This window comes from Ornithodoros turicata, chromosome 2 (assembly GCF_037126465.1).
Source record: "Ornithodoros turicata isolate Travis chromosome 2, ASM3712646v1, whole genome shotgun sequence".
In the NCBI taxonomy this organism is placed as follows: Eukaryota; Metazoa; Arthropoda; class Arachnida; order Ixodida; family Argasidae; genus Ornithodoros; species Ornithodoros turicata.
In genome coordinates this window covers 139,798,930-139,825,848 of record NC_088202.1, presented here as the reverse complement: position 1 = coordinate 139,825,848, position 26,919 = coordinate 139,798,930, and the positions used below count along the sequence as shown (strand labels likewise).

Sequence of the window (26,919 nt, the reverse complement as noted above, 5' to 3'; positions counted from 1 at the left end):
CGGGAGCTGCAGAATGGCGTGCAATTGGTGAGCCAACATTCGAGAACATCAACAAGCGCTGTGTGTTTGTGCTCACTGCATACTGTAAGATAAATGTCCGTATTTTCACTGCAGAAGTGACTGCTATAACTCTGTTGCAGGCATATGTGCCGAAAGCTACACGCAGCACAAAATCTGTTTGAGGTGCACGCTGCACAGTTCCGGACTGGGCTTTCGCAGGTTAATATCCCTTTAATGTAAGCAATGTTTTAATGTAACTAGCTATAACTATACGGCACATATGCCGGCAATAGAGTTAGCAGCCACTTTGTGTGTAATATTACGGGACTTTTTTTACGCTGTACTCAGTTCACGTGTGCTGAGTTTTCTACAGTTTTCGGTGGGACAAGTAATCCAGTTCTTGTACGGTAAATCACGCAGAGGCCTCGAAAACCAGGCTCCCATTAGGTTCGTTTAAATAGTGTTTGTGACAGCGAGTACTGTCTGGAAAGACGTCACAGAAATATTACTGTTTGAATTTGGTTAACTATTTTCCTAAGCTGATAGAAGGAAAAAAAAAAACATATGGTAAGTTGACGGTTGTTTTCCCTCGACGTTCAGCAAGACTAGCTCGTTCTAAGACGGTACGTAATCTCTGTAATAGAACATATGAAAGACGTCGTTAGTTACTAATTCAAATGCATTCCGCACCTATACGCGACAGAGGGAACAGATATTCGTAGCCCGAGCACTTTATACTCAGTGTGGGTAGGATGAGTGCCATGCCAACTCGCTGAGGTTGTCAGTAGGCTTTGTTCATTCTCGCCATCTCCGAATTATCCAGACGTTCCTACACCCCCCTCCCCAAATGTTTGATGACAGCCCCTAACGTTTTTATCCGTGCACCCCCTACAAGGTGTGTGGGGGACATGTCGGTAATGATACGTTGAGCTGTTATAAGTGACTGTAATAATGGCCCCACTCTCAATTTTTTGCAACCTCCCCCCTCCCCGTACATGGGACTATGGATAAGTCACTGCTGTCTCTTATGAGCAATAGCTAGAATTGCTGCCGCTACAAGAGCAACACACGTTCGGACAACCCGTGGTTTTCAGGAGTGGACCTTTTTCCCAACGGCTTATGCGCATGCGCATGACGTTGAGGCGCCGGAGAAGGTTATCTCCAACTTCATCAGATGGTGCAGTATGAGGACGACAGAAGCAGGGAAGGATAACGGACGTATTTTGGTTACCGTTTCCATTTTCGTTACTACTAGGTTTTCGTTTCCGGTATCCGTTTCTGATACCGGCCTTTCAATTTCGTTTCCGTGATCCGTTTCTGATACCGGCCTTTCAATTTCGTTTCCGTTTCGTTTCCGTTACTGTTTCCGGTAATGGAACGGTTGTTACAGAGCTGCGGGAAGACAGCCCGTCTGGCTCTATCAGCACCCTGCTTTGCCCATCTGCTGCTTCGGTGCCACGCGTACATACTACACAAGTAATTTTACGTCGTTGGGATGCACACATCTTGCAAGATAAAAAAAAAGTATATATGCAGGAACATGTTTTCAGTCTTCAGTCACTCGGAGTCCAGCAATTCAAGATGGACCTAACTTTCATCCAATGTCGCATTCATAAGCGGACGCTCTCAATAGTAAATAATACTGCCATGGCCACAGTGAAAAGAAAAGAAAAGTACAAAATAAGTAACTAAAAATCATAGGCTGGCATCCTCGTACTACGGTGGAGTATAGTCATGTGTTGATGTCATGGGGTTATGAGGACTGGGGCGAGGTAAGTGAGGGATGCACCCTCGAGATCCAATTTGCGCTTTCTTTCCATGCTCTCGTGTAGTATTTAGAGCATTACAGAGAATGGAGTCATCAAAATACAAAAACAAAAACTGAAAAGTCACTCAAATGTCATCGTACAACAGGAATAGCCATTACCCGAATTCAATACCGGAGAATAAATTCGTTTCCGTTTCTGTTATCGTTACCATCTCCAATTTCGGTCATATACCGTTTGTGTTTCCGTTACCATTACCGTTACCCTTCCGTGGACAGAAGTGAGGACCAGTGGGGAGACTGCACGAACGGCGCGAGCTCGTCGGTCCCACTCCGGACCGGTTTTGGTCCTTTGTGCTTGGTCCTTCTTATTCGCGAGTACTTCCAGCGGCCTCTTCATTCGTCCTCTCGCAAACCACTCAGTAGTTATGTGTTCGTCTATCTGGTTTGGTATTCTTACGTCATCATGCATATTGATCGTCATGTGTTCTCAATTGAAGTTCTTGGAGCGGCTTGGCATGTAGCCAGTGCTCAGTCAAGCAGCAGTGGACAGGATCCTCGTTGGAGGGCTCTTGTTCCACCAACTAACAAGGACATACGAGAACTTCCACTGATCGCCCTGGATCACCCAGAACAACAACAACATCACGCACGGAGGGACTCAATCCCCAATCGATCAGCGGAAAACAATCGCTCTCCAGCCAAGCCATTGGCAGAAGTCGTTGCGCATATCGGCGAACTCGGCGAGTCGGCCCAACGCTCGCGATTTGCTCGGCCTCGCACGCTCTCTTAGAAATGAGCTTCACCGCATAGCACACTCCTAGCCAACCATGATCTCAAATGATATCGTTATCTGCCCTGATTTGTTGAAAAGGGGAGGCGTACCCCTTTTTTGTGACAATTACGAACAGCATACGTGTCACACAAATGCGTGCGCCTCCCGTTTTGAACAAATCAGGGCAGATAACGATATCATTCGGAATGATGGTTGGCTAGGAGCGTGCTACGCTGTGGAATTCATTCTTAAGAGTGTGGGACTTGTCACTGCATACCTGCCACAGCAAACCAGATGTCATATCGATTCGCGCAGCGCATACCGACTTTCAGCGTTACGAGTTACAAAACATGTCGTTTACGTGACCCTTTCAGAGAGGCTTCCTGACGCCATCTCACTACATCGAGCCTCTTTATGCCATGGAACGCTCTGACGGCGGGCGGATGGCACACAGAGTTTATAATGTGCGTGAGGACCGACGTACGAACCACGGTATGTTTCCAATAACGCACAAACTCCTACATTTGTGCGGACAGGTTGATTCGAAGTGACCCATCCACTGTCTCCGATTCTTAGGCACTGCACTCTTAGAAATGAACTTCACCACATAGCACGCTCCTAGCCAACCATCACCCCGAATGACAACGTTCTCGCCCGAGATTTGTTGAAAACGGGAGGCGGAGCCTATTTTGTGACCATTATGCACGGCACAGAATAGGCCCCGCCTCCCGTTTTCAACAAATCAGGGGCGAGAACGTTGTCATTCGGGATGATGGTTGGCTAGGAGCGTGCTATGTGGTGAAGTTCATTTCTGAGAGTGTGCTCAAAAAAGTCATTGGAAGGTCCTTCCTGAGGTGACATTTTTTTCCCCTGGCGCATTGAGAAACAGCTGTTTTTTCTCTTGATATCCAAAGACCCGATGGTTCGTTTTGTCTGCGTTGTTCGTTGTGACGACGAAAACATAAAATCCTTTAGTCTTTTTACATATACGGTGCTGTAGAAGATCTAGAGCACGTTCTTCTCCATTGCCCACACTATATCAACCTTCGCGAACCGTACTCTCTGGGTCCCTTAACGAGCTGGACTCTTGCCCTCTCTGTCTCACAAAATTGCTTGGTCCCTGAACCACATCCGGCCCACGAACGCTCTGCCCTCAACGCTCTCTTCACCTTTCTTGGTACCGTACACTGTTAGAAATGAACTTCACCGCATAGCACGCTCCTAGCCAACCATCATCCCGAATGACAACGTTCTCGCCCCTGATTTGCTGAAAACGGGAGGAGGAGCCTATTTTGTGCCATTATGCACGGCACAAAATAGGCTCCTCCTACCGTTTTCAACAAATCAGGGGCGAGGACGTTGTCATTCGGGATGATGGTTGGCTAGGAGAGTGCTATGTGGTGAAGTTCATTTTTAAGAGTGTACGACTTCGATCCATATTGTGAACGGGCTCATTAATTCATTTCCCAAATCACCACCAGCAATGGGGTGGAGTATATCGCCCCTGGCGATGGAGCTCCCCATTCATCATAAGTTGTTCTTTATGAAAGATGAAAGTCACTGAAAAGGTTAGCCAACTGTAGGACTCGAACTCACATCTTCTGGATTGCCGAGTGGGTTCGAGTCTTACAGCTGGCTAACCTTTTCAGTGACTTTCATATTTCATCGTTAATTTCTTAGGCAATTTGAGGGTTGTATGTATTTGTCCCTTCTATGTTGTTCCAGCCTCAGAACATCAGTTCTCTCATGTTCATAAGTTGTTGTTCTTGTTGCTACATAAAACAAACACAGACTTGGAGGTCTATAGATTCCCCTCTTTTTTGTTTTCTTTTTCGACTGTATCATTAGCGACTGGCCACTAACACGTACAACACTTCTTGCTTTTCCATATTAGGCGCAGGCCAGGTACAGGTGAATATATCAGGTAAGAACATTCAGCTCACGGACAGTGAAGTATATCAGTATAGCTGAAATACATGGCTACCTTCATCGATGGCATTAATGGCAATGTCGCCAAGCTGTTATCAGTACAGCCGATATTCTACACATATACATATTCGTACAGAAGTTACCACTGCACAGCTGGATTAAGCTGGCATTTCGAAATCTGCAGCGAAATCTGCAGCGTAAAGGTCGTTCTTTGTGTGTCAACCCTTAGTATTTCCGTCATACCGAGGAGTGCTCATTGTTATATATCATTGTTATATATCATATATCATTGATATTCTGATTGAGGATATTTTACATGTAGTAATGCAGGACCCGAAACAACATTTTTTCCTCGCGCGGATGACATTTTTAATCCAAAATCTTCTTGTTCCAGTTACTTAAACTAGCCTGGAAATGGCATTTTAGGGTCGAGGAAACCGTGGTTAATTTGTAATACGCGAAATTCCTTTTCTTTCTTTCTTTTTTTTTTAAGAAGAGATCTTATATCGCAGCTAATCTACGGCAATGTTATAAATAGGCACCGTAAAGGACGTCATTTCCTTCGCGCATGGGGAGCATCGCGAAATCCCGAACTTCCGGCATATTTTCAAGCCTTGATATCCCATGTTTTCGCCACCACGGGACGGGATTTTAAATTTTTGGCGTTCCTCACAACGGTGGTGGTATGCATGAAAAAGAGAGAACGGTACTTTACCGACCTTTGTTTTGAGGCGTCTCTTTCGCGAAATATCCGTTGCAATCCGAAACATAACCGACTGCGTCACTCACGACACATGTCGTACACGTCACCTGTTTACTCAACGTGAATGGCCATCAAGCAGCGTTAAAACTCCAACGAAAATCACAACGCAACGATTCTCCCGATCTGTGAGACTGCACAATACACTGCAAACTATAGCAGATCTTTCTGTCTCTCTCTCTCTCTTTTTCTTGTTCTTTTTATCTTTACTAATACGTTGACTTGACAGTGAAAAGTAAAAATGGGGGCATCCAGTAAGCTAAATAGAGTAGCCATGCAAGAACAGACCATAACATAGTTACGCAGGGGGATATGTTTAATGCTGATAAGATAAAGAAGAAGGGAAAGGTTATGGTTAGAACCAGAGAAGAGCAAAACGCATCAAAGGGGTAGAAAAGGCACACTGTGCTGTGACTCGCCACAGCGTTAACGCGGAAGTCCTTTACGAGTACGACTTCTTGGAGACACCTGCAAAATATCCCGATCCCGTGCAGGAATCCACCTTTCGAAGCCCGAACCCCGGTGCGTCTTATTCGCTATGGCAAATTCGTCTGCTACGGTCAGGACACGGCGCTGTAACGGTGCAACGCTGCAGCGACCGGCGTCGGCTGATCTTCACATCACGATCCTTCTGGTTTGCGCTGTCATGTTCGGTCACACATGCTCACTTAAAGGGACTATCGCATCCGTCCCGGTCGATTCTGAAACTATAGTGCCGTTTTACTCCGCCTTCGTCGCTGATAATAACGTCGAAAATCCGGTGCGAATTGGTGGCGTTGTTCCTGTGCAGTTTGATAGCGTGTCCGGGGTATTGAAAGTATTCCACTCTGTAAACGTCACCCGAACAAGGCCAATCAGTGAGTGTCCTTTGGCGCAGACGAGACAAATCAGGGAGCGGCTGGAGGGACTTTGGTAGCTTTGGCGACCGACCGACAGGCGGGCGGGTGAGCTGGATAGGGGACGACATCTGCTCCGTGATCGGCTTGCGGAATGTTGTTTCTGGTTAGCGTCGGACGTGTTCGTACAATCAGAAGCGCAACATTGTGTTTTTCGCAACATGGTCACGTCAGAACTCACACTGGTAGGCGAAAGTCGGCTTATATACCAGGGATTTTTCACTTAGTATATTGCGATGCGAACGCCAAGCTGACCGCCTCGGAGACAATCGCCTGCGCTGAGCTCCCATTCGTGTATCTGGCTTAGGTCATTATGGTGTTAGCTGCAGACGGTGTGCGAAGCGATGATGAACATTACCCACGTATCGGCCTCTAACATACGTTCCCAGATGCGATAGTCCCTGTAAGGCCCAACCACTGGAGGCGCTTTCTCCCGCGTTTTATCCAGCGGCCTGCCGCGTCGTTTTGTGAGTGGCAGCCAGTGCAGCGGCAAAGAATAGTAACGCGGCGCAGCCCCGAAGTCCGAGGCGAGCAGATATTCGGCGGTGGGCGATGGAAGAGGTGAGAGCGACGCGCGAAAGTGACCAGCCAGGAATTAAGCCTCGTGTTAGGTCCATCCGGTCGCGCCAGTTTTCGGGAGACTTCATAGATGGCGGCACGCGGAATTGCTGAGATTGCTCGAGTAGATCACGTGCGGCAGAAGATCAGAAGATGGTTGGTTGGTTGGTTGGTGGTTGGAAAAATAGAAGATCAGAAGATTGTTACGGACGTTAGCGTATTTCTTGCGTGAGCTTCCAACATGCAAAACACGATAGATTGACGAAGATGTCAACTGGAATGCTGCGTTGGCTCCGTGTATTTTGGTGCCTTAATTATGAATAGCGGGACCGGAATTCACAACAAAATGGCTCCGAGAGTACGCATTGCTGCAGTATCTTGTTCGTTATAGTGTATGTTATTGCTCAAAAGCAACTGTGTTTGAGACTTTTTCACTTGTAATAAAAGTGTTGATCAGATTATGTGGAGTTCCTTTCTTTGAGAGATTTCGGAGGCGTTCGCATAGCACCTTTCACCTTGTAAAAACGCTGCATGCGGTTAGCGTTGGGCGTTTTTCGACAGCGTCGCTTGCCGGTGAGAAAAGCTCGGCGTTCTGCCGCTAGAAAAACACCTCTTGCGGTTGGGCCTTTAAACCTCGTGAATTTGACGTTACCTGTAAGAAGCTAGAAGCGTGCGTTTCGCGCGCGTGCATATTGAACGTCTCCGCGTGTGTCAGGCTCGTGTTGTTTGTAGGAAAATGCCACTTTTCTTAAACTGGATCATCAAATGGGCTCAATCATGTGTCTACACGTGGCTACAATTTCCACTGCCTGAAAATCAACTAAACTCTTGATAATCTCCAAGGAAATTGATCTGGCCCATTTTTGTGGAGATGGTCTGACGTGGAGGTGTTACGCTCTACCCCAACTCTCTAAAGAATGCAGCGCAGCATATGGAAGGGCTGCACGGACGCTTCGTACCCCATATATCCGGAACGATAGAAAAATGATTACTTGGGCTACACAACCCGAATTTCGGCAGTAGTTGTGTTGCATTTGCCTTCTGTTTTATAATTTCTACATTTCGCTCCATGCATATGGCGCGAACATCAGAAATTGTTCGAGAACTCCACTTACCGTTATTGTCCTTGATTCCTTTGTTAGAGCGATCGTTCCTGATGCAGCAGTACGGACCGCAGCTGCCACAGACGGTCAGGATGGAACTAGGGGTGGTGTGCGACCACGAGCACCGGGAAGCCTTTAGTAGCAAAGACGACCACGAGGAATACGTCGTGCTCTTTATGAGATCGGTTGGTTCATTTTCCTTTCATACTTGGTTTCTTAAATCATGTTTAAATTGGAAAGAAGGCTAGCTCGCACGCCTTTATTTTCGTGTTTACCGTACAATCTCATGCCCCAGCCATCCTGATGATGATCCCCCTTTTGTACGAGGTTCAGGTTAAGGAGCAATGAGGTGGCAGTTAACATGGCATGAAACCCTGTCTCATTCGTCCATCAGGCGTCACCATGCAAAATATTTTCGCAGTGTGCTGTATTGTCACTGCGCAGTGCAACTAAAAAAAAAAAAGAAGAAGAAAGAAACAGTCCGAAAAAGCAGTATCGGACGGCCGACACGATCTTCGTGTGACGTCGAAGAGTCCCCATGCCTTCCTTTTTTGTTTCTTTCTGCTCAGCTCACGCGCTGTTTGAGCTGTGCCGGTCTACATCACAAGACACATGGTTGGGGTAATAGACTACGTCGCGGCGTTCCCTCATTATCACTTCAGGTCACCTGCGCCCGTTATTCTTCGTCATTTTATTCGTCGCACGACACGTCGCAACAACAACAACAACAAAAAAGACAGAAAAACAAAAAACAAAACTGATGAACGCAGAGAGATCACAGTGAGTGACGGCCATACCACGGCAAAACTGCTCCCTCAAGCTCAATATGGCGAACGAGTTGAGCATGAACGGAGAGTTTGGAAGGGAGTATTTCGTGAACTGCATGACACGAAAACCGGCTGAATTCTTTCCGAACCGAAATAGGGACCGAATTTTTTTCGGCGCCCGGAGTATGGTGCCGAATTCGGTCGGATCTGGCTAGGACAGGGTTCTGTTCCGAAATCGGAAGTGTCGTAAACCGAAGAAGTTGCAAGCATCCACTGGCTATTCAGCCGGAAGGAGGACCATAGCTCAACAAATGACGTGGCTGTCGGTTCGACTGGTTGTCGCGCCAGCGACTTCTCCTCTTATGAATACAGAGATTCTCACATTGTGCTAGATGGGTGAAACATCATGTGCCCCAAGGTGAGAAGTCCTCGATCGAATTTCAGCTTCCAGTTTAGTAGCATGCGGTGATGCATGGAAAAAAGTTCGGGCACGATTTGCGTTCGGGCAGAATTCGGTTAGTCTTTTGTGCCACGCGGTGAAGTGAGCTTGTGTGATCATATGGAGTGCTGAACAGGGAGTGAGTGAGAAAACAAGGAGGTGAGCAGAAGATGAGTGAGCATAAGTGAGCTACAGTTAGGATAGACGCTATGGGATCCCGTCCACACTCCTTGGGGCTACGGGTGTGGCGAGCAGTAGGCAGTGCACTTTTGGAATGTTTGGGAACTCGTGGCCACATCCTACTGATACCGAAATCACAAAGCAAAAAATAAAAAATAAAAGTGTTTCTGAAAGTTCTGGCAGACACAAATCACATCCACAGCCGGGCTTCGGGCATAGCTCATTTGTCACTTTCGACGTTTTCGACTGAGAGCACTTGGAGGAAAGGATGCGACACAGAATGTGACTGCGACGTGCATGATTGTCAGTGATGGGCAGTACTTGAACTACCAAGTATTCAAGTACTATACTTTAAGTACATTTCTGAGTACTTGTACTTTACCTCAAGTACATTTCTGAGTACTTGTACTTTACCTCAAGTGCATTTCTGAGTACTTGTACTTTATCTCAAGCACGTTTCTAAGTACTTGTACTTTTCTTTAAGTGCATTTCCGAGCACTTGTACTGCACTTTAAGTACATCTACAATTGTGAAACTCTGTACTGCACTTTAAGTACGTTTGTCCAGTATTTCCCATCAAGTACTCAATACCAAACTGGAAATTCAGACGAAAAGTGGGAGATATTAAATAAGTCTTCCGTGTAGAAGCAGTATCTTTGTGCAAAAAAAGGGATTGCTGCTCCCGATTTCATAGTATACTGTGAGATGCAAAGATGAATAAGTCAGGAAATACAATGCCTGGTGCACAGCTGGTTGGCTGAGCATCTGCAAACGAAAATTACGCCATCTGCTACAGTTATGTTCATGTTCATGGATAAGCGCTAACTAGCTGAGCTTCAGAACCGGCATTTGCAACAAATGCTTACATTGGCATTCAGCAAATTGAAATATGAGCACTTTATTAAACTCTGTCACCACCTAACCGTGACGCGTGGCGGTATGCAAACTAGCGTTGCTATGTAGAAGAACGAAAACGCAGCCAAAAAAAGAAAAAGCTGGACTAAGGGAGAGACACAACACACAACAAACAACCTGCACGCGCGCAGCAACACACAGTCTAAACCTTAGTATGTGGGCGTTTGCCTTTTTTTTCTTTTTTCTCTTTTTTTTGCGATTGTACATACGTTGCAAGTTTTCCCTTTTCAAGGCGTACCAACTTCCATAGATTACTGTCCTAATCAGTAGCAACGTACTTGAAAAGTACTTTACAGTCGAATTCCCTTCGTACTTTACTTGAAGTACATTTAAAATTTACTTTGTACTGTTCTTCAAATACCATTGACGCCAAGTACTTTGCACTTTACTCTAAGTAATGGGTACTTTGCCCATCACTGCTGATTCTACAGTAAGTGAAATGTATAAGGCCGTGAGGGCAAATGTAGAGCACAGCGACGTACTTTGCAATGAGTGTTTTCAATGACCTGAACAATATTGTAGTAAACTGTTCTTTGCGGCTAACTAGCGCCGAATGGGTTAAGCATGGTTGACACTACACTCTTAAAAATGAACTTCACCGCATAGCACTCTCATTGCCAACCATAATCTCGAATGATATCATTATCTGCCTTGATTTGTTGAAAACGGGAGGCGTACGCCTTTTTTGTGACTATTCTGTATATCATAAGTGTCCCAAAAAAGGCGCACGCCCCCAGTTTTCAACAAATCAGTGCTGATAACGATATCATTCGAGATGATGGTTGGCTATGGGTGTGCTATGCGGTGAAGTTCATTTCTCAGAGTGTATAGTGCATTCTGCTGCGTGCGGGTGCCTGCGTGCGTATGCGTGCGTTGTAAGCAATCCGTTCCGCTGTTCACATACCTGCGTCCGAATGCGTGCGTCACCAAATCGTAAGCCAATGAGCGCCGAGCGGGATTTCCAGTCCGGTGGCTGCCTTGTTGAAAACAGTCTCGCAGAGAGAAGCCTACTGCGCACGCTCGGAAGGCGACCTCGCGATTCGTTCTCCGCTTGCGAGCTGCTGCGTGCGTCGGAAAAAGTTGAGCTCGGGCGAACTCCTTGCGTTCTGCTGCGGGAGGTCGCGCACGTATCTGTTGCCACGGTAACGAGCGCCCGCACGCAGCAGAACGCACTAGTGTGAACCATGCTTTACAGTGTGCCATCATGAACCTATACCAACTACCCCGGATTGTTCCTATTGGCCTCTTTCTCCTGTTCTAGGTTACTCTGAGGTTCAACTTCCATACGCCTAAGATACAGTTCAGACTTGTAGAGCTGCGCTTGACTAGTGTGAGTAAAATGCAGACCTTCTACATGTTATCTGTTGGGAAATGCGAACATAGTGTCTGGGAGACAATTTTATTCGTGTCCCCGTTGTTGCTGTGCTGCGTTGCAGCAATGGTCGGAATACAAAACATATTGTCAGCATCAAATACCACTGTTTCGTTTTTTACTTTGTCTTTGGTAACGGGGTTGTTCTCAAGAGCGCGTGCTAGAGCTGTCGCGTCAATTCGTGACCTGGAACAATTGGATTTCACCAGATATTATGACGTGCAGTAAAATGCATAGATAATGTAATTGTTCTTCAGTAACTGTTGCTCGTAAGCAGTTTCAAAAAAATAGTGCGTACGATAATCTCTGTCGTCGCGGGTTGCTATCAACGTTGTTGTAATTGCATGTTTCGGCTCATACAGACACTGCTATGTCGGGAGAGTGACACCTTAACGGTGAATTCGCACGAATGGATTTTTATGGTTTCGCTAGCTAGAAATCATGGATAAATCGCAACGAGGTCACGTCGACGCTCACACTGTCTGTGGTTCACTGACAGGAAAAACGCTAGAAATATGCGTACACTTGCAAATTTTCCTGGTATGCTTCACTCCTGTACTGGTATCTGGTTTTCGAAAATGCGAGTAAACGCCACTTTCTGCAGAATGATGTACGACAAGAAAAAGTTTGAGAGCTTTTACTTCGACCACATATTCCAATAAGCCAAGTACACTGTCAAAACAGAGCTCCACAACATAATGCTCTCCTAGCCAAACATGCTGCCGCTCCCTACACTCTTAAAAATGAACTTCACCACGTAGCACGCTCCTAGCCAACCATCATTCCGAATGATATCATTCTCTATATTGATTTGTTGAAAATGGGAGGAGGCGCCTATCTGGGACAGATTATCTTGTCCCAGATAGGCACCTCCCCCGTGTTTTGAACAAATCAGGACACAGAATGATATTATTCGGAATGATGGTTGGCTAGGAGCGTGCTATGCGGTGAAGATCTGTTTTAACAGTGTAGATAACGAAAGGAAAGTTAGGTAGCAAGCGAGCTGGTGGTGACGATCCATGACTTGAAAACCCGAGACGATAACAGACATCTGTTATCGTTACATCGTTACAGACAGAAATCTGTTATCGTCCCTACCTCGCCTCGGGTTTCAAGTCATGGCTCCCTAGATGTTTTGTTGAAAACGGGGAGCTACCGGCTTTTTTGGACACTTTGCATGCTATCGATCATCGCCCATTTACCAGTCCCGCTTATACACGCCAAGGTCTGCGTCACCTTTGTGACTTCCTGTCATCAACAGGCCTCTCCACCCTGCTTTGATTACCGGACCCCTTATCATCTCCATCATCATCTCTGATCACGTACAAGTGGCACTGGGGCAGCGCCCAGCCTGCTGGCCGGCATCAGCCCCATCTCATCATCGTATCTCTATGTGTGTGTGTGTGTGTGTGTGTGTGTGTCTGTGTGGACACTTTGCCTTCATTGTCCAAAACGCACTCCTCCTCTTTTCAACAAGTCAGAAGACAGAATGATATCATTCTGAATGACGATTGACTCTGGGTTGTGTTATTTTGTGAAGTCCTGTTTGAGGGCGTAGTGAAATCCCACTGTCAAATAATGCAGTTTCATTATCAAAAATATATGGCGTTTCACGTATCTTGTAGAAGGAAGAATCGAACAAGTTGCTGGGAATCGAGCCACAAAGCGAAGGAGCAACTGGTATTATCGACGACGCCATCGACGGTGCAAAAGTGCTGTTAAATCTGGAAGAATTTATGAAGAAATCCGTCATCGGTAATCAGCGGAATGTAGACGTCGCATACATGATCACAACGTAAGGCGCGAGATCGATAACGAAAGTTTATTGGTCGTAAGAGTAACTCAGATCGTGTCACGCCTTACTTGCTCATGTGCATTATTGCAGACGACCCAACATAAAAGAATACTACGACGACGGCATCTATGTATTCGGTGAGGCCTATTTTCTATTTCATCAGCACGATTATAGAATACTGTAGGCCCGTCTTGAATGCCAGTTACAGCTTCACAAGATAAGATGCAGTTCATACGGAACCATGGTGGCCCACTTCTATGCACACCTTTTTATTTACCCATTTAACCCAAAGAAAGATTTGGAACACGAAAGTGCCAAAACGTAGTTTTCCGCGGCAAGAGAGTGCTAATGTGTATGGACGTAACGTGCGACGAAAAACACAAAAATGTAAAAAAGACAGAAACCAGCAGATGCGGATGTCACACCCCTGCGGAAGCCGAACACCCCCGCTATAAAAACCGTGGGCAAACCTTTGTCCCCAGCGCTCGCGAAGACCAGTATGGTTTGTGGAGTGATGAACGTAATTCCACAGTAAAGGGGCTGGTTGACTTCGAAGTAGTACATGGCTCTTTACATCACCCACGTAATGTACAGGAGCCGACCGATTTTTCGGACTCTACGGAGACCGCGCAGGCGTCCGAATAATGGAGCAGTCCGAAAAAGCGAATTTAAAAAAAAAAGAAGATATGTATTAATTCCTTACTTGTCCTGACTCTTCAATTTCGTGAATTTTTTCGTTCCCGCATGTTCTTCACCTTTTGCGCGAGTAGTTCTTCTTGTACAGGGTTCGCCAAGATAAACTTCGGGGTTTGTAACGAAGATAAAACAAATAAGAACAGTATCGGAAAGCGAAAGTAGATGTTAGAGGACGTATCATGCCCCACAGTTTTATGTCGATACTGCCGTTTGGTCCGTTTCTCTGCGGATAAAACGTGAAAATTAAAAAACCGCCGCTGCCTAGACGGCTATACCTGTGTTTAAGCTTCTTTCCGTCGGATGGCGAAACGGTCGAACGCGGCGTTGCAGAGTACGACTCTGCATTCAGTTCCACTTCTTCACTTTGTTTCGATGTCGTCTGCAACGCCGCGTTCGACCGTTTCGCCATCTGACGGAAAGGAGGTGAAACACAGGTATAGCCGATTAGGCAGCGGCGGTTTTCTAATTTTCACGATTTATCCGCAGAGAAACGGACCAAATGGCAGTATCGACATAAAATTTGGGGGCATAATACGTCCTCTAACATCTAGTTTCGCTTTCCGACACTGTTCTTATTTGTTTTATCTCTGTTACAAACCCCGAAGTTTATCTTGGCGAACCCTGTATTTCGTACTGGCTGATTTTATCGCTACACACGACGAAAGATCAAGAAAAGATCTTCCCGGAACAGCACCGCAAGCGGTACTGCCCCGACGACCTTGTTATCGGCCGCGCGTTCAAAGACACGGCCCACCCAGGGGCGGACCGCGTTATCAAGGGGCCATCTCCAAATATGAAGGACCGGCTCCCTTTCGCCTCCCTCCACCGCGAAAGAACAATACGCGGATTGCGGATGTTCTCACACGACGAAAGTATCGCTAGTGCACACGGAAGTCCCATGTTCGAAGGCACTACCGTATATCCGACACCACGTCTTCCGTTTCCGACTCACTAATATGTAGGTGCGTCGCTCAGTTCACGAATGATGTCGTCGTTTGTTAGTTCAAAGAGTTTGTTAGTTCAAAGTATGCAAATATCCTCAAACAAGAAACCTTACCATTAACACTGGGGGTACTTGACATCAGTTATCGCCGTCGGCTTGCAGTAGGATGATCTTGATTTAGCCGGTGCATACAAGGAGTATGCTGGATACACCGGTGATTACAGAGAGACTTAAAGAGGCTACTGTCTCAAATTCTTATCCCTCGCACAGATCATCATTTAGTTTCGTCGAAACTAGAACACACACCTGACTGTTTATCCTCACGTTGTGTACACTGCCGTGCAGGTGCCAAATGTATCAATAGACACTTACTTTATGTCACATACGCTGCGAATCCACTGCTCTCTCCTTTGTGTGAGGCATGGAAATGACGCGAAGCAGAAAACCTCGTCCCTGTCGGAGAGTCCTTGTAGGGTTTTGCACTGTTAGCAATAGAGAACGTCTAGCGTGGTACCAAAAACGTTTGGACGGTATCACGCAGCATATTTTCGTTCGAGGCGGTATCGCGGTGACACCGTATTGTTTCAAGGTCCTTTCTCAACTTTCCAGCTTCGAGACTCGAATTATTGCACAAAGTTGTGATAATTTTACTCAGTCCTAACAAGATATGTAATCTTTATTTATTACGGTTGATACACGCCGGCATACACCACACTTAAAAGCAGTTAAATTGTGACGTTTCGGAATCCATCCGGATTCCATCATCAGAACCGATAAGACCACACACAGTTGGCCGATTGGCATAGTTGGGTCTAAAAACAGCCTTTAAACGAAAGATTACTATAAGGCAACTAATAAGTCATCCTAAGGACAGAATACGCGTTAATGAGCAATTTGGCATGGTGTACATTAGTAGTAAAAGGTAATCTCAACTTTTGCACAGAGAAGTAGCCACAACGTTCAGCACATTTAGTTCTAAATTACTTACAAATTTCTCAATTTAAAGTAGTGCGTAATCTGAGCCAATGCTGAAGTTGCGGTCATTTATCTGTGCAGCACCAGCTCCGGTGGCGCAGCGGTAACGCGTGCGCTTGGAGACTGGGAGGTCCGCGGTTCGAATCCGCGGGCCGGCTGTGCCGTCTGGGGTTTTTCCTGGGTTTCCCTCAGATGTGTAATAGGCGTATGCCGGCACAGTTCCCCTGAAGTCGGCCCATGGACGCAGCTATCCTCCCCCCGAGCGGATTCCGCTCGGTCTTCCACTTCACCCTTTCCTCTCCTCCTCTCCACCACCTTTCCCTTCCCGAGAAACATGCCGCCTATTCAGGCAGGCAGACCTCTCGGGTTCCTCCCAACGACACTCCTCCTCCTCCTATCTGTGCAGCAGTTGAGATTATAAAAAAAGTAAATAGACAGTGGACAGAGTAACCAATTTATTTGAAAACCTACGACGCCATCTTTAAGAAAGTGGTCCAGAACGGTCGCCGGCCGACGATGGTGGCAGAGAACGACGACAAGCCACTTGACCGTGGCTGATAACTCTTACCCCCTAGAAAGAAGAAGACAGGTGGTTGACTAGTTAGTTAGTTAGTTCCAGTACCTAAACCCTTTTAAGACAGGGTGGGCGCTTGTATCAAGCGCCTCAGGAGTAACTTGGCTGTCGACGCAGTTGCGACGCATCACACCAGGTGGCACCACCGCCCTCCTAATGTCGATTTACGTAGAAGACAGAACAACAAAATACTAGCGACGAGTAAAAATCGCAACAAGAAAGCCACTGCTAAACAAGTCTAAGCATGGGAGATCGCGTACAAAACACTGCTCATCGGGGGGAAAGGCCTCACGAGTCATGACACACACACACACACACACATCGCTACGGAACTCAACTACGGCAATAGACCATTTTCCTGAGATGTGGCGCCCTTTCGAATGTCGTCTGCTACTGGCTGAAAACAAATGCACGTGAGGAGCGCTGCGGTTTCTGTGTTTTTCGTTTCAGCATACTTCGTGCATTCATTTTTTGAGTATCTATCTTAGGCTTCGAGGCCTATTCCTGCTGCTTCTCCCTGTACAAAGTGTAAGTGTCCGTTTGATGTATGCAACATAACCCTGGAGCAAACCGTGTCCGTGCCATTCCATGCCAGACCAAAGCTGTGCACAACTGTTTTGAAGAAGAGGAAGAAGTTTCTTGCGCTTGTTGAGTGCAGTCATATGGTGCAGTGCAGTCATCCACCACTAAAGCTATTCGTTATCGTTCCTTGGTTCTTTCATACATTTCTGGTGCCGAGAAGCGTAACCTCACTCATTGACAGAAGCAATCCAGGAACGGGAAAATGGTGTATAGCAGCGTTAACATAGTAATGGCTACGGCTGTTTTCTGCTATGGTTTCAGCTATGGTTCCATTGTTTTCAACCAGAAGAGCAGAAGACGCGGGGTGCGCACGCGCACAGCGATAGCGTGAAAATGACGGATTGTCTAACCACTCGCGATCACAATCCTCGCGGCGACACTCACCTTTCCGCCAGGGCGACAAAGCGACTGAGCATGTGACCGCTCCCAACGAGTGCAAGGAAAGAAGCGACGCGCGGCGCCACTGTGGGCAGGTACCCGACGCGCGCTCCTAGCCTCATTTCTGGCCGTCAGGCTACTTCTCTGTTTCGGTTTCACTCTCGTTTCTTTGCATGTTTTTATTTGAAATCACTATATAAAGAGAGCGCATAAGGTTCAATGTGTATCAACCGTAATGAACATGACTGTTCCTGGAATCTAGACTATTTTAGTCACATATAATCTTTCTTGCAGTTCCTGGAATGACTTACAAAGACTCAGTATGCACAGACTACAACGTGGCTATAGGTTGGGACGATGCGAAATTTTATCTTGGTATAGATGTAGCTGTACGTCTGCTGGCAAACATGTAAGACTACACTCTCTGAATATATCGTAGTTCACTGGTTTATTGTGGTGTAATTAACAGATGGCATGCTCTGTTGTCGATATCGATGTATTCCGTGGCAGACGTCCTTACCAATGGCAGGCCAGTTCACCCTGCCAACAAAAAATTGGCTCAGTCTTCAAGCCTTTTGCCTATCGCGTTTAAATCGGTATCGTTTAGGGCCACCGTTGGAAGTAAATTTTCGGCGAAACTCGTATTGAAATGAAGCGGGATCCTGAAGCTCCAACGGTCCCAACGTTTCGGAGCTGACTTTTCTCCTTCAACGATGACAGCGGAGTCGAGGCAACAGCACGATATACGGAATTCGTTATCCGTATAACCGAGACAGCAAGTGCGGGGACCAGTCTTTCAGAACATGGGTCATTCTGACTCCCTTACACACGTTACTGTTTCTTGGTAACCAAGTAACGACTTAGTTACTTTCTAAAAAATATAACTAGGAATGTACTTAGTTACAAAAATTGGTAACGCGTTACTGCAAGTTACTCGTTCCTTTATTTTCTTTTTCTTTTTGCTCACTGTCACCAACCACGACCGCCAGTTGTGGTTTTTCCCGCGTACATGGCGGTATTTCACGACGCTCAAGCATGCGTTACCAGCGAAGAGAAAAGGTTACCAGAGAGCAACGCCTTTCTCATTGCTCTATAGTGACCACAGTGTTTCAGCACACTCAGTGTGTTCCTTCTTTCGGGTATTCACTGCGCTTAGGGCGTTTAGTGCTTTGTCTCTCTGTCCCCTGCTCGGGAACTCATGCCAATGATCATGTGAAGGCCTCCTTGTGAATGAACTCCATTTTTTTCCCCTGAAAATCCCTCTTACGGATCACCGCCTTCAACCCTGTTCTCCATATGGTGTACATTTAGCCTTGGACTTATATTTGATGCAAGCGCGAGTCGACAGTGTACATGAGACAATACAACATACAAGATAACATATGTATAGGCGATATAGATTGGCGATGCTTTCGTATTCCTGCTGTCTGGTATGCAAATGTAACGTATAGAAGTAACTCGTTACTTCCAAGTAACGAGAACGCGTTCCTTTTATTTGTGAGTACCGAGAACGTATTTAGTTACTATTTTTTTCCAAGGAACGAGTAACGTATTTAGTTGTTGTTGTTTTTTTTGGGGGGGGGGGGTAACGTGTACAGCTCTGCAAAAAAACTGTGCGCGGACCCAACATCCAGAGAAATTACACTTGTTTGAAATAGCAGAGTGACGCAGGGGGTGCTGTTGCTGTGACCAAAATTCTGTCACACGCGTGCTTACTAATTTCAGGCAGCTATAACTTCTCATGAATTTTCCTTGTTTCCTTTTCTGGGGCTATATAGAGGTTTCCAAATTTTTCAATATGTCCCTGAAGGTTCGCTTGGTTCGCTTATCCGGAAATTCGTTATCCGGACAAAAAGAGACGATTCCCGAGGTGTACGGATAATCGAGACAAGACTGTATTCTCAAAAACACGCACACACCCTGTTCTGCGTTATCTAATAAATTCCTTGTGTATGTTCAGGTTGGGAGCCCCATGGGAGACGAACGACACAGACTGCAAATTTGATGAAGGCTTTCTCATGGGAAATTACATGAAATATTCCCAAAACTCCCACCAGTTCTCAGAGTGCAGCAAGAATGGGATGAGGCAGACTTTACGGTGAGTATTGGTACAACAAAAACGACGAATACGTACCAGAAGTATGCAGGGGATCCTCATTGACGCATGAAACTTTGTGCAGACGCACAAAGTGTTTGTGTCTGTTTTCTATTTATGTTTTACATTTTGCTTTTAAAGGTACTGTAAAGCAGCACCGATCAAATGTCATTTAGTGTGGCTATTCGATAGTCCAAGCCACCAGGACAAAAACTGCGCAAGTTTCATTCCAATCGACGGTGCAATTAATTAGAGAATTACAATTAAAGATTACGGGCAACACTGTACTAGGTATTCGAAATTAATCCGTACACTTGACACATACGGCGGCAACCACATTGCATGCGTATAACACTGGGCCCGATATAACAGTCCACCACAATCCACCATAAAATCCGCCCCTGCAATCCACACAACGATCCACATCTGAGGATAAACGAATAAGCGAACTGAAATGAAATGCTGAGCCGTTGAAAAAAATGTGTCCGACGTTCAACCAGACAGCGTCGGGACTTGTTTGTTCACAGAGGTTCACAGAGAGAGTTTGTTCCTTCGAAAGAGGTCGCGAACAGAAGGAGCGCGCAGGCGCAGCAGAGAAGTAGAGAGAGCCTCCATCGAAAAGCGGCCAGCGCTGGGTTACTTTGCAAAAAACACTGTTAACAGGGGTTTCAGAATGCATAGGTAAACAGGAAAACTAATAATATGGTTACTAAAATAACGAAGTTCCGATGTAATAGTGTGTAATACCAATTTTCAGTGTTGCCCGCTGTACAGGCGGTTGTTTGACACCAGCCGTCGCAACGCTCCACTACGCCTCATCTTTCATGGCAAATTAAAAATATTTTTAGCGCGTTGTCGGTCGTATAGTTCCGCATATGGTATTTAGAAGCAACAAAGTCTCTAGTCACGTCACCGGCATATCATGCTTGTCTACTGCTTTACAGTACCTTTAAAATACGTACTGACATGGTAAGTTATATCCGCGCATGCGGTAACATCAGTAGCCAATTGCATGAATTATCCATTCGAGAGCCGCGCGTCCCTGACTTGTGCCGATCGTCGGATTTCAGCGAACGCTTGCTAGAGGATATAGCTCTGAAGAACAAGGAACCATGGACGAATAGCGATGAAACCGATGAAAGAGGGTGCTTTGGGACAGCTTATGAGTACGATGTGAACGTACTCGGTAGTGAGTTACCTGGTGCGAAAGTAGACCAAAATGAGTTCTGCAAGGCTGTCATGCCGATGCCAGACAAGGAAAACGTTCATATTTGCGAGGTAAGCAATGTGGTGGCTCGTTTCTTGAATTTGAAATGCGGATGCCAAACACGAACATTTATCTTATCTAGGTGTTATATTTCGGATGTACAAGCGCTAGGCTATCAGGAGCGTTTCCGGATTTTCCGTATACACATTCAGCCTGATCACAGCAATGGTGTCCACAAAATCTTCGTCGTCAGCTTCTTTTTCATGTAGAATTTGCTATAACCCCATAAAAGGCATGAAATCTAAAATAGGCAGTATCTCTAAAATATCGCCAATGTTGCGAATTTTCTAGCGGCTATCTGTTGCGTAACTTATTTCTTACGTGTCAATGCAATTCCGTACCCGTAGGCATCAGGGCTAGTTGGCATCTCTTCATCGTAGGCACGTACCGATCTAAGTTATAAGAAGGGAGCTAAGTTATAAGCGAGCGGAAAGTGAAGAAAGTGCAGGGAACAACAAATATTCCGGACAAGCGTCGACTCCCCAATCCATTTCGTCCAGCTACAATATTTGCCTCCGCCTGTCTGGACAAGGGGAAAGAGTCGCAAAAGAACTTGCAAAAAACTGAAACTCAGAAGCTCCCTAGTAAAACCTGTCCTCGTGCGTCATTCCATCACAGCCGGACCGAACGCATAAATAATCATTGGGAGCCTATTTACATCCGCAAAAATAGAAGAAAGGCTCCTCCTCTACACCCTGTACACTAAAAGACACCTGCCCACTACAAATTGCTTTCTTTGCAGAATTGGTTTGAAAATGTCCAAGAGTGGGAAAGAAATGAGTGCGTGACCCGTTGCTGCCATGGATGGGTTTGGACTTTTTACGGTCAAATTCCTTATAGGTCACTGGACGGGTTCAAGTGCTACAAGAGCAATCAGGTGGTTTACTAATTCTACTAATGGAATCAGCGGTTGGGAATCTGTTGCTTTCTACTGAATTGATAATGCTGTTATCGCTTAAACAAGTTAAACTTATTAATTGCTATATATAATTAGAAGTTTTGCGAGGAACACATATTAGCGGTTCAAAATATCCAGTTCGTGAGAGTACCTTTCTTCGGATAGGATTTCATCTTGCATGATGCACAGCGAAAATATATGAGCAATGCAAGCTTGCTAGCCTTCTAGATGGGCTTAGAACAACAACAACTTTATTTCAGGATAATGGGCGGGGAGTTTCATCGCGGGGGGCGATACTCTATCCCATTGCTGGAGGTGGAGCAGGGAATGGAGAAATGGGTCCCGTTACAATGAGGATCGAAGTCCTGTGGCGTCCAAAAAGGCGAAGAGAGCCTTGAGGGCGTCCAAAAAGGCGAAGAGAGCCTTGAGGACAGAGCGTTGGTGAGCTGGATGCGGCCGGGGGGCAAGCAATGTTATGAGGGAGAGGAGACGGGGGTCGAGCTCGTTGAGGGACGCGGAGAGTACGGAGCGGGTCATTAGAACAACGGAAATTATAAAACTGCGAAGAAGCAGGGTTTTATGTTACGGAGATGAAAATTAGTTTCTTGAATTACCGTATTTCACAGTGTGTAACGCGCACCCATATAAAATGCGCGCCTCCAAAACTTAGAAGAATTTAAAAAAAAAAAAACATTGTGTGTACCGGTGACGCGTATTGATGCACAATGCGCACCAGGGAAGGCACAAATGCAGGGGCTAATAGGCGGCGGAAACTAGAAGGTCTACACTGCGATTAGTGTCCACAGTAGCCCAAGCGCCTGCATTTCAGGTAGCTTTTAAACTAAATTTTAATATTTAAGAAATAATAGAAGTAATAACAATAAGTAATTTTTATCACGTCTATCGCGGACGCAATCTTCACTCGCAACCCTCGAACTCCGACCCGACAGAGTGGGTGTTGTAGTACACTTCGGTCTATACGCCTCTCCCTCTCTCTCTCTCACCCACATTCCTTCTCAACAGCATCAGCATTCTCAAATGAGTTCGGGATCACAGACACCTCGACGGCATCTAATGATTCCTCTGCCCTACTGCGCTACCTCCGCATATGTCTCTTCCTTCTTCGTGTACTCGCACTCGCCGTAAATCATCCAGTTCTCCCAAACATTGACACTGAAACGAACGATTCACGCATTGACCTCTACTTCAGGTGGATGGACCAAGCTCCGTGGCAATACGTAACATACCTTCTTAAGAACAGCTCTTCCAGACAAAACTCAACCGTATAACGCGCACTGCCTTTTTTGGACCACCTTTTGCCATATAAGTATGACGCCCAAGCAATACACAGGAAGTACGGTACATCCTCCTGATACCTCCAGTGGCAGGCTGGCCATATTTCTTTATCGCTTTGTTCCACCGCTTGAGGTTATCACGACAGGAATCACGTGACGTCAGGCAGCGTTTCATGGGCAAAAGGGGAAAAAATTAGGCCCTGACAATTCTGACGTCGTTGGTCTGGGCCACACAGCATTCGACATTCGGCAAGCGTTACCGCAGTAACAAGGCTGCCGCTACTAAAACTTTGTCACATTGTTGGTTACGGTACGTCGCACTGAGGTTGAGTTTACTCTTGACCTTCACGTATGTGTACGTGCACGGTGGTGTCAGAAATCTACAGTCTGTATGGAATCCTCGATGACCCTCACAGATACAAAGTTCACACTATAAGAGGCTAACGATGGGTGCTATCCTCAGGGCACCAAGCACTGTGATGGCATTCAACGCCGACACTGGGAAGTGACTCGGGTTCGAATCTGGCCGCCGGCTGTGCTGTCTGATTGTTTTCCCTGGGCTTTCCTCAGACAGCTTTACAATAAATGTTGGTACAGTTCCCTATGAAGCCGGCCCAGGACGCAAGATCCCCCTGCGATAGTTGGGACACAGGCCGCCTAAGCGAGGCAGTCTACGGCAAGCAGTTCATTACCACCACCAAACACAAACGTGACGTAGAACGTAGAACGGCGAACAGGTTCTAAGAGGACAACGGCAGAATGGATTTCTGATGCTCTGTTGAAACATAGATTAATTAGAAATGTAGCTTTGGGCACTCACTGTGCGCAGCTCAAATGTGTCCGTTCAACCGGCACGCACTGTACTTACTGTATCGGCAAGTCACGGTGCTTCCGCCAAGAAGACATCACACCACACTATCATAACAGGCAGCTACAGACCAGCCAAATTATCTCATTGTCCGATAAAGTGCCTTCCACTGCAGGATATCATCAGTCGTGCCGAACATAAATTTCAGATTTAAAGAAATCAATATTAGATCGACATTGAACAGGGCTTGAACGTGCCACGGAAGACAAAAAAAAAAAAAAAAAGGTTTTAAATTTCTCTGGGATGCGATTGTACAAGACACTGGCTTCAAGTGTCGCCTAGTGAAGAAGGAATCAGTAGGCTTCAAAACTCCAGGAACATCTCTTGAGCGAACTTTAGTTGGTGTTCGTCTTTTTTCCCCACTTAAGGCGCCTTTGTATTGTCAACTGTTGATGACAAGACACATTTTTTTTGTGTGTTTCAGGTCTGCTATGCTGGAGAGTGTGTGGATCCTGGCACTAACATAAACACATACGGTTAGGACAAACAAATAAATTTTCACTATACGGTGTATAAGATATCCGGTGATAAAGTACGCCACACTGCCACTGGCTGCGTTTCAAGAAACTTTTCTATGGCTACACGCGGTGGAGGCACGTGTTTTCTCTACTGAATATGAGAAATAAAATGTCGCAGTGGGTCTTTAGCGCGAAAGGTTCAATATATAAGGTCAGCCTAATTTCGAAGCTACAGTTATTGCGTTATTCGACAGAATACTGCCCCCGCTCGCAGACACACCGCGTCGTCCAGCATTTGACATTCTTCGAATAGCGCGCGTGCCACGGCTTTTGTCGAGTGGCGGGTCAGAAAACAGGTAACAGGAAGTTCTCTTCGGCGATCTCAGCGACGACCGGTGGACGTGCTGCGCACGAAGTGGGCAACCAGGGAACAACAGTAGGTTAGCACCCGGTCGCGCCAGTTCTTGCGGCGCCCTGTGGATGACGACATGTGATGAGCGTATCTGCTTGGAAAAGCATGGAGTAACTATGACGCTCCGCTTCGACGAAGTTGGCGCCACGCCTTCTAGTGGCGCGTTTCCACAACCTTCCTTTTTTCACTGTTGTCAGTAAACCGGTTGAAGTCCAGCGGTTGTGTTTCCGCGTCTCTCTACTCTGATGTGTAGTGGCGTCGGTTCACCTACTGGATGCCTTGTAAAATCGGTGTGTTCTGGATCTGGGAGTGCTGTCTAGTGAAACGGACCCAGAAACCACGGAAGACCTCCACGTGGATCAGCACAAGCTGTGCACAGCCTTCGACATCCTGATGACACAGGCATAGTTTCCACACCCACGCTTCCGGGCCGAGTCCCATTACAAGGTACGGCCTAAGTCTTCCCCGTGAGATTCCAGAGAACCGGACATTCAGTGATACGTCAATACACTCCTATTATTTATTTATTTATTTATTTTCAAATACTGTTGGTCTTTACAGACCGTTACAGGGGGGGGGGGACATCTTGTCCCATGCAAGGTGTACAACAATAACAGTACTGCCATTAAAAGAAGATGAATAGATAAAAGAGCAGTAAATACAATACAACAAAATGAAGTGGGAAAAGAGATATCAGAACAACAGCAGAGCACTAAGTACAATACGGCAAGGAAATATAACAAAAGGAACCTATAGATGTGTTACGGAGGACATCCCATCTGGTTAAAGAACATGCTTAGATTTTCTGCACGTACGGCATTTTCAGGCAACGCATTCCATATTGATATCATGTGCGGGAAAAAAGAGTATTTAAAGATATCCGTCCTTACATCAAAGGGTTTCACGGCATTGCAGTGATTTGAGCGTAGAGGGCGAGATAAGAAGGGTTGTATGTAAATCCTAGTGTTATCAGAACCCAGCTGGTTGCGGTAGAGCAAAAAGAAAAATTTAGCTCGAGCCATCCTTCGTCTTTCATCTAAGCTTTCTAAACCCAACATGTTTACCATGCCAGTCACAGAATCTAATCTCGTGTAGTTCGAAGTGATAAAGCGTGCAGGCATTCTCTGAACTCTCTCAATTCGATTTGTTAATTTTGCGGTGTACGGATGCCACACAGCACCAGCATATTCAAGTATCGGGCGAACCATAGTCCTATATGCAGTTAGTTTGACATTACTAGTACTAAGGCCCAGCTTGCGCTTTAGCAACCATAGTCTGCTTTGTGCTTTGGAGCAAATTTGTTTAACATGAATATCCCATTTCAAATCAGCCGCTATAGTCACACCTAGGTATTTAAACGAGTAAACCCGCCTTAACGTACAGCCCTGTATGGAATAATTATACTCCGCTGAGCATTTCTTATTCGTTATATGACAAAAACAGTTTTCTGACAATTTATATACATACCCCATCGGTTGCACCATTCAGTTACGTTATTTAAACAGCGAGCAAGCAAAATCTGATCATCAGTATTTTTTATTGGGCAGTATATTAAGCAATCGTCGGCAAACAATCTTATAGTTACTGGGCTATCAATACTAGAACTAATGTCATTTATATATACTAAGAATAATAATGGGCCTAAGACGGACCCTTGAGGAACCCCCCGAGGACACATTGACGTAATCAGATTGGCTTCCCTGTAGATCTACCTGCTGCGTTCTATGTGATAAATATGATGCAACCCAATGTATTAACGTCGCGTTTAATCCTGTGCTAATCAACTTTTCTATCAGTTGTTGGTGTGGTATCTTATCAAAAGCTCTGCGAAAATCCAGACAGACGACATCAACTTGTAGTCCCTTGTCTAAGGCGCTGGCAAAGTCATGCACTGCCTCAACAAGCTGGGTTGTGGTAGATAGTCCCCTGCGAAACCCGTGCTGATTAACAAAAAAGTAACCAATACTGTTAAGGTAATCTTCTATGTACCTTGCCACCACATGCTCCAGAAGTTTACAGGATTGGCTAGTTAAGGATATGGGCCTGTAATTTTTTATGTCATGCTTGATGCCAGATTTATAAACAGGAATCACTCTGGCGCGCTTCCAATCACATGGTACTTGACAATCAGCAAGAGATTTTTTGAACACTACAGTAAGGAATTGGGAAACCATGTCAGCGTACCTTCGTAGAAACTCGTTAGGAATTTGGTCAGGCCCTGGTG

General features: G+C 45.9%; 1 protein-coding gene and 1 long non-coding RNA gene across 2 annotated transcripts; both read left to right on the top strand.

The window, feature by feature from the left end:
* The first annotated feature begins 4,363 nt into the window (after positions 1 to 4,363).
* Positions 4,364 to 19,504, top strand: LOC135385086 (uncharacterized). Its single transcript, XM_064614262.1, has 7 exons — positions 4,364 to 4,464; positions 7,826 to 7,971; positions 11,349 to 11,417; positions 13,085 to 13,254; positions 13,345 to 13,391; positions 17,697 to 17,811; positions 19,363 to 19,504. Exons 2-7 carry the CDS (start codon positions 7,840 to 7,842, stop codon positions 19,502 to 19,504), a joined length of 675 nt encoding a protein of 224 aa, XP_064470332.1. The 5' UTR covers positions 4,364 to 4,464; positions 7,826 to 7,839.
* A 1,068-nt stretch (positions 19,505 to 20,572) lies between these two features.
* On the top strand, positions 20,573 to 24,343 carry LOC135384161 (uncharacterized). Its single transcript, XR_010420274.1, has 3 exons — positions 20,573 to 20,775; positions 21,507 to 21,641; positions 24,250 to 24,343. It is a non-coding gene; the product is annotated as an uncharacterized LOC135384161 (long non-coding RNA).
* Positions 24,344 to 26,919: the final 2,576 nt, after the last annotated feature.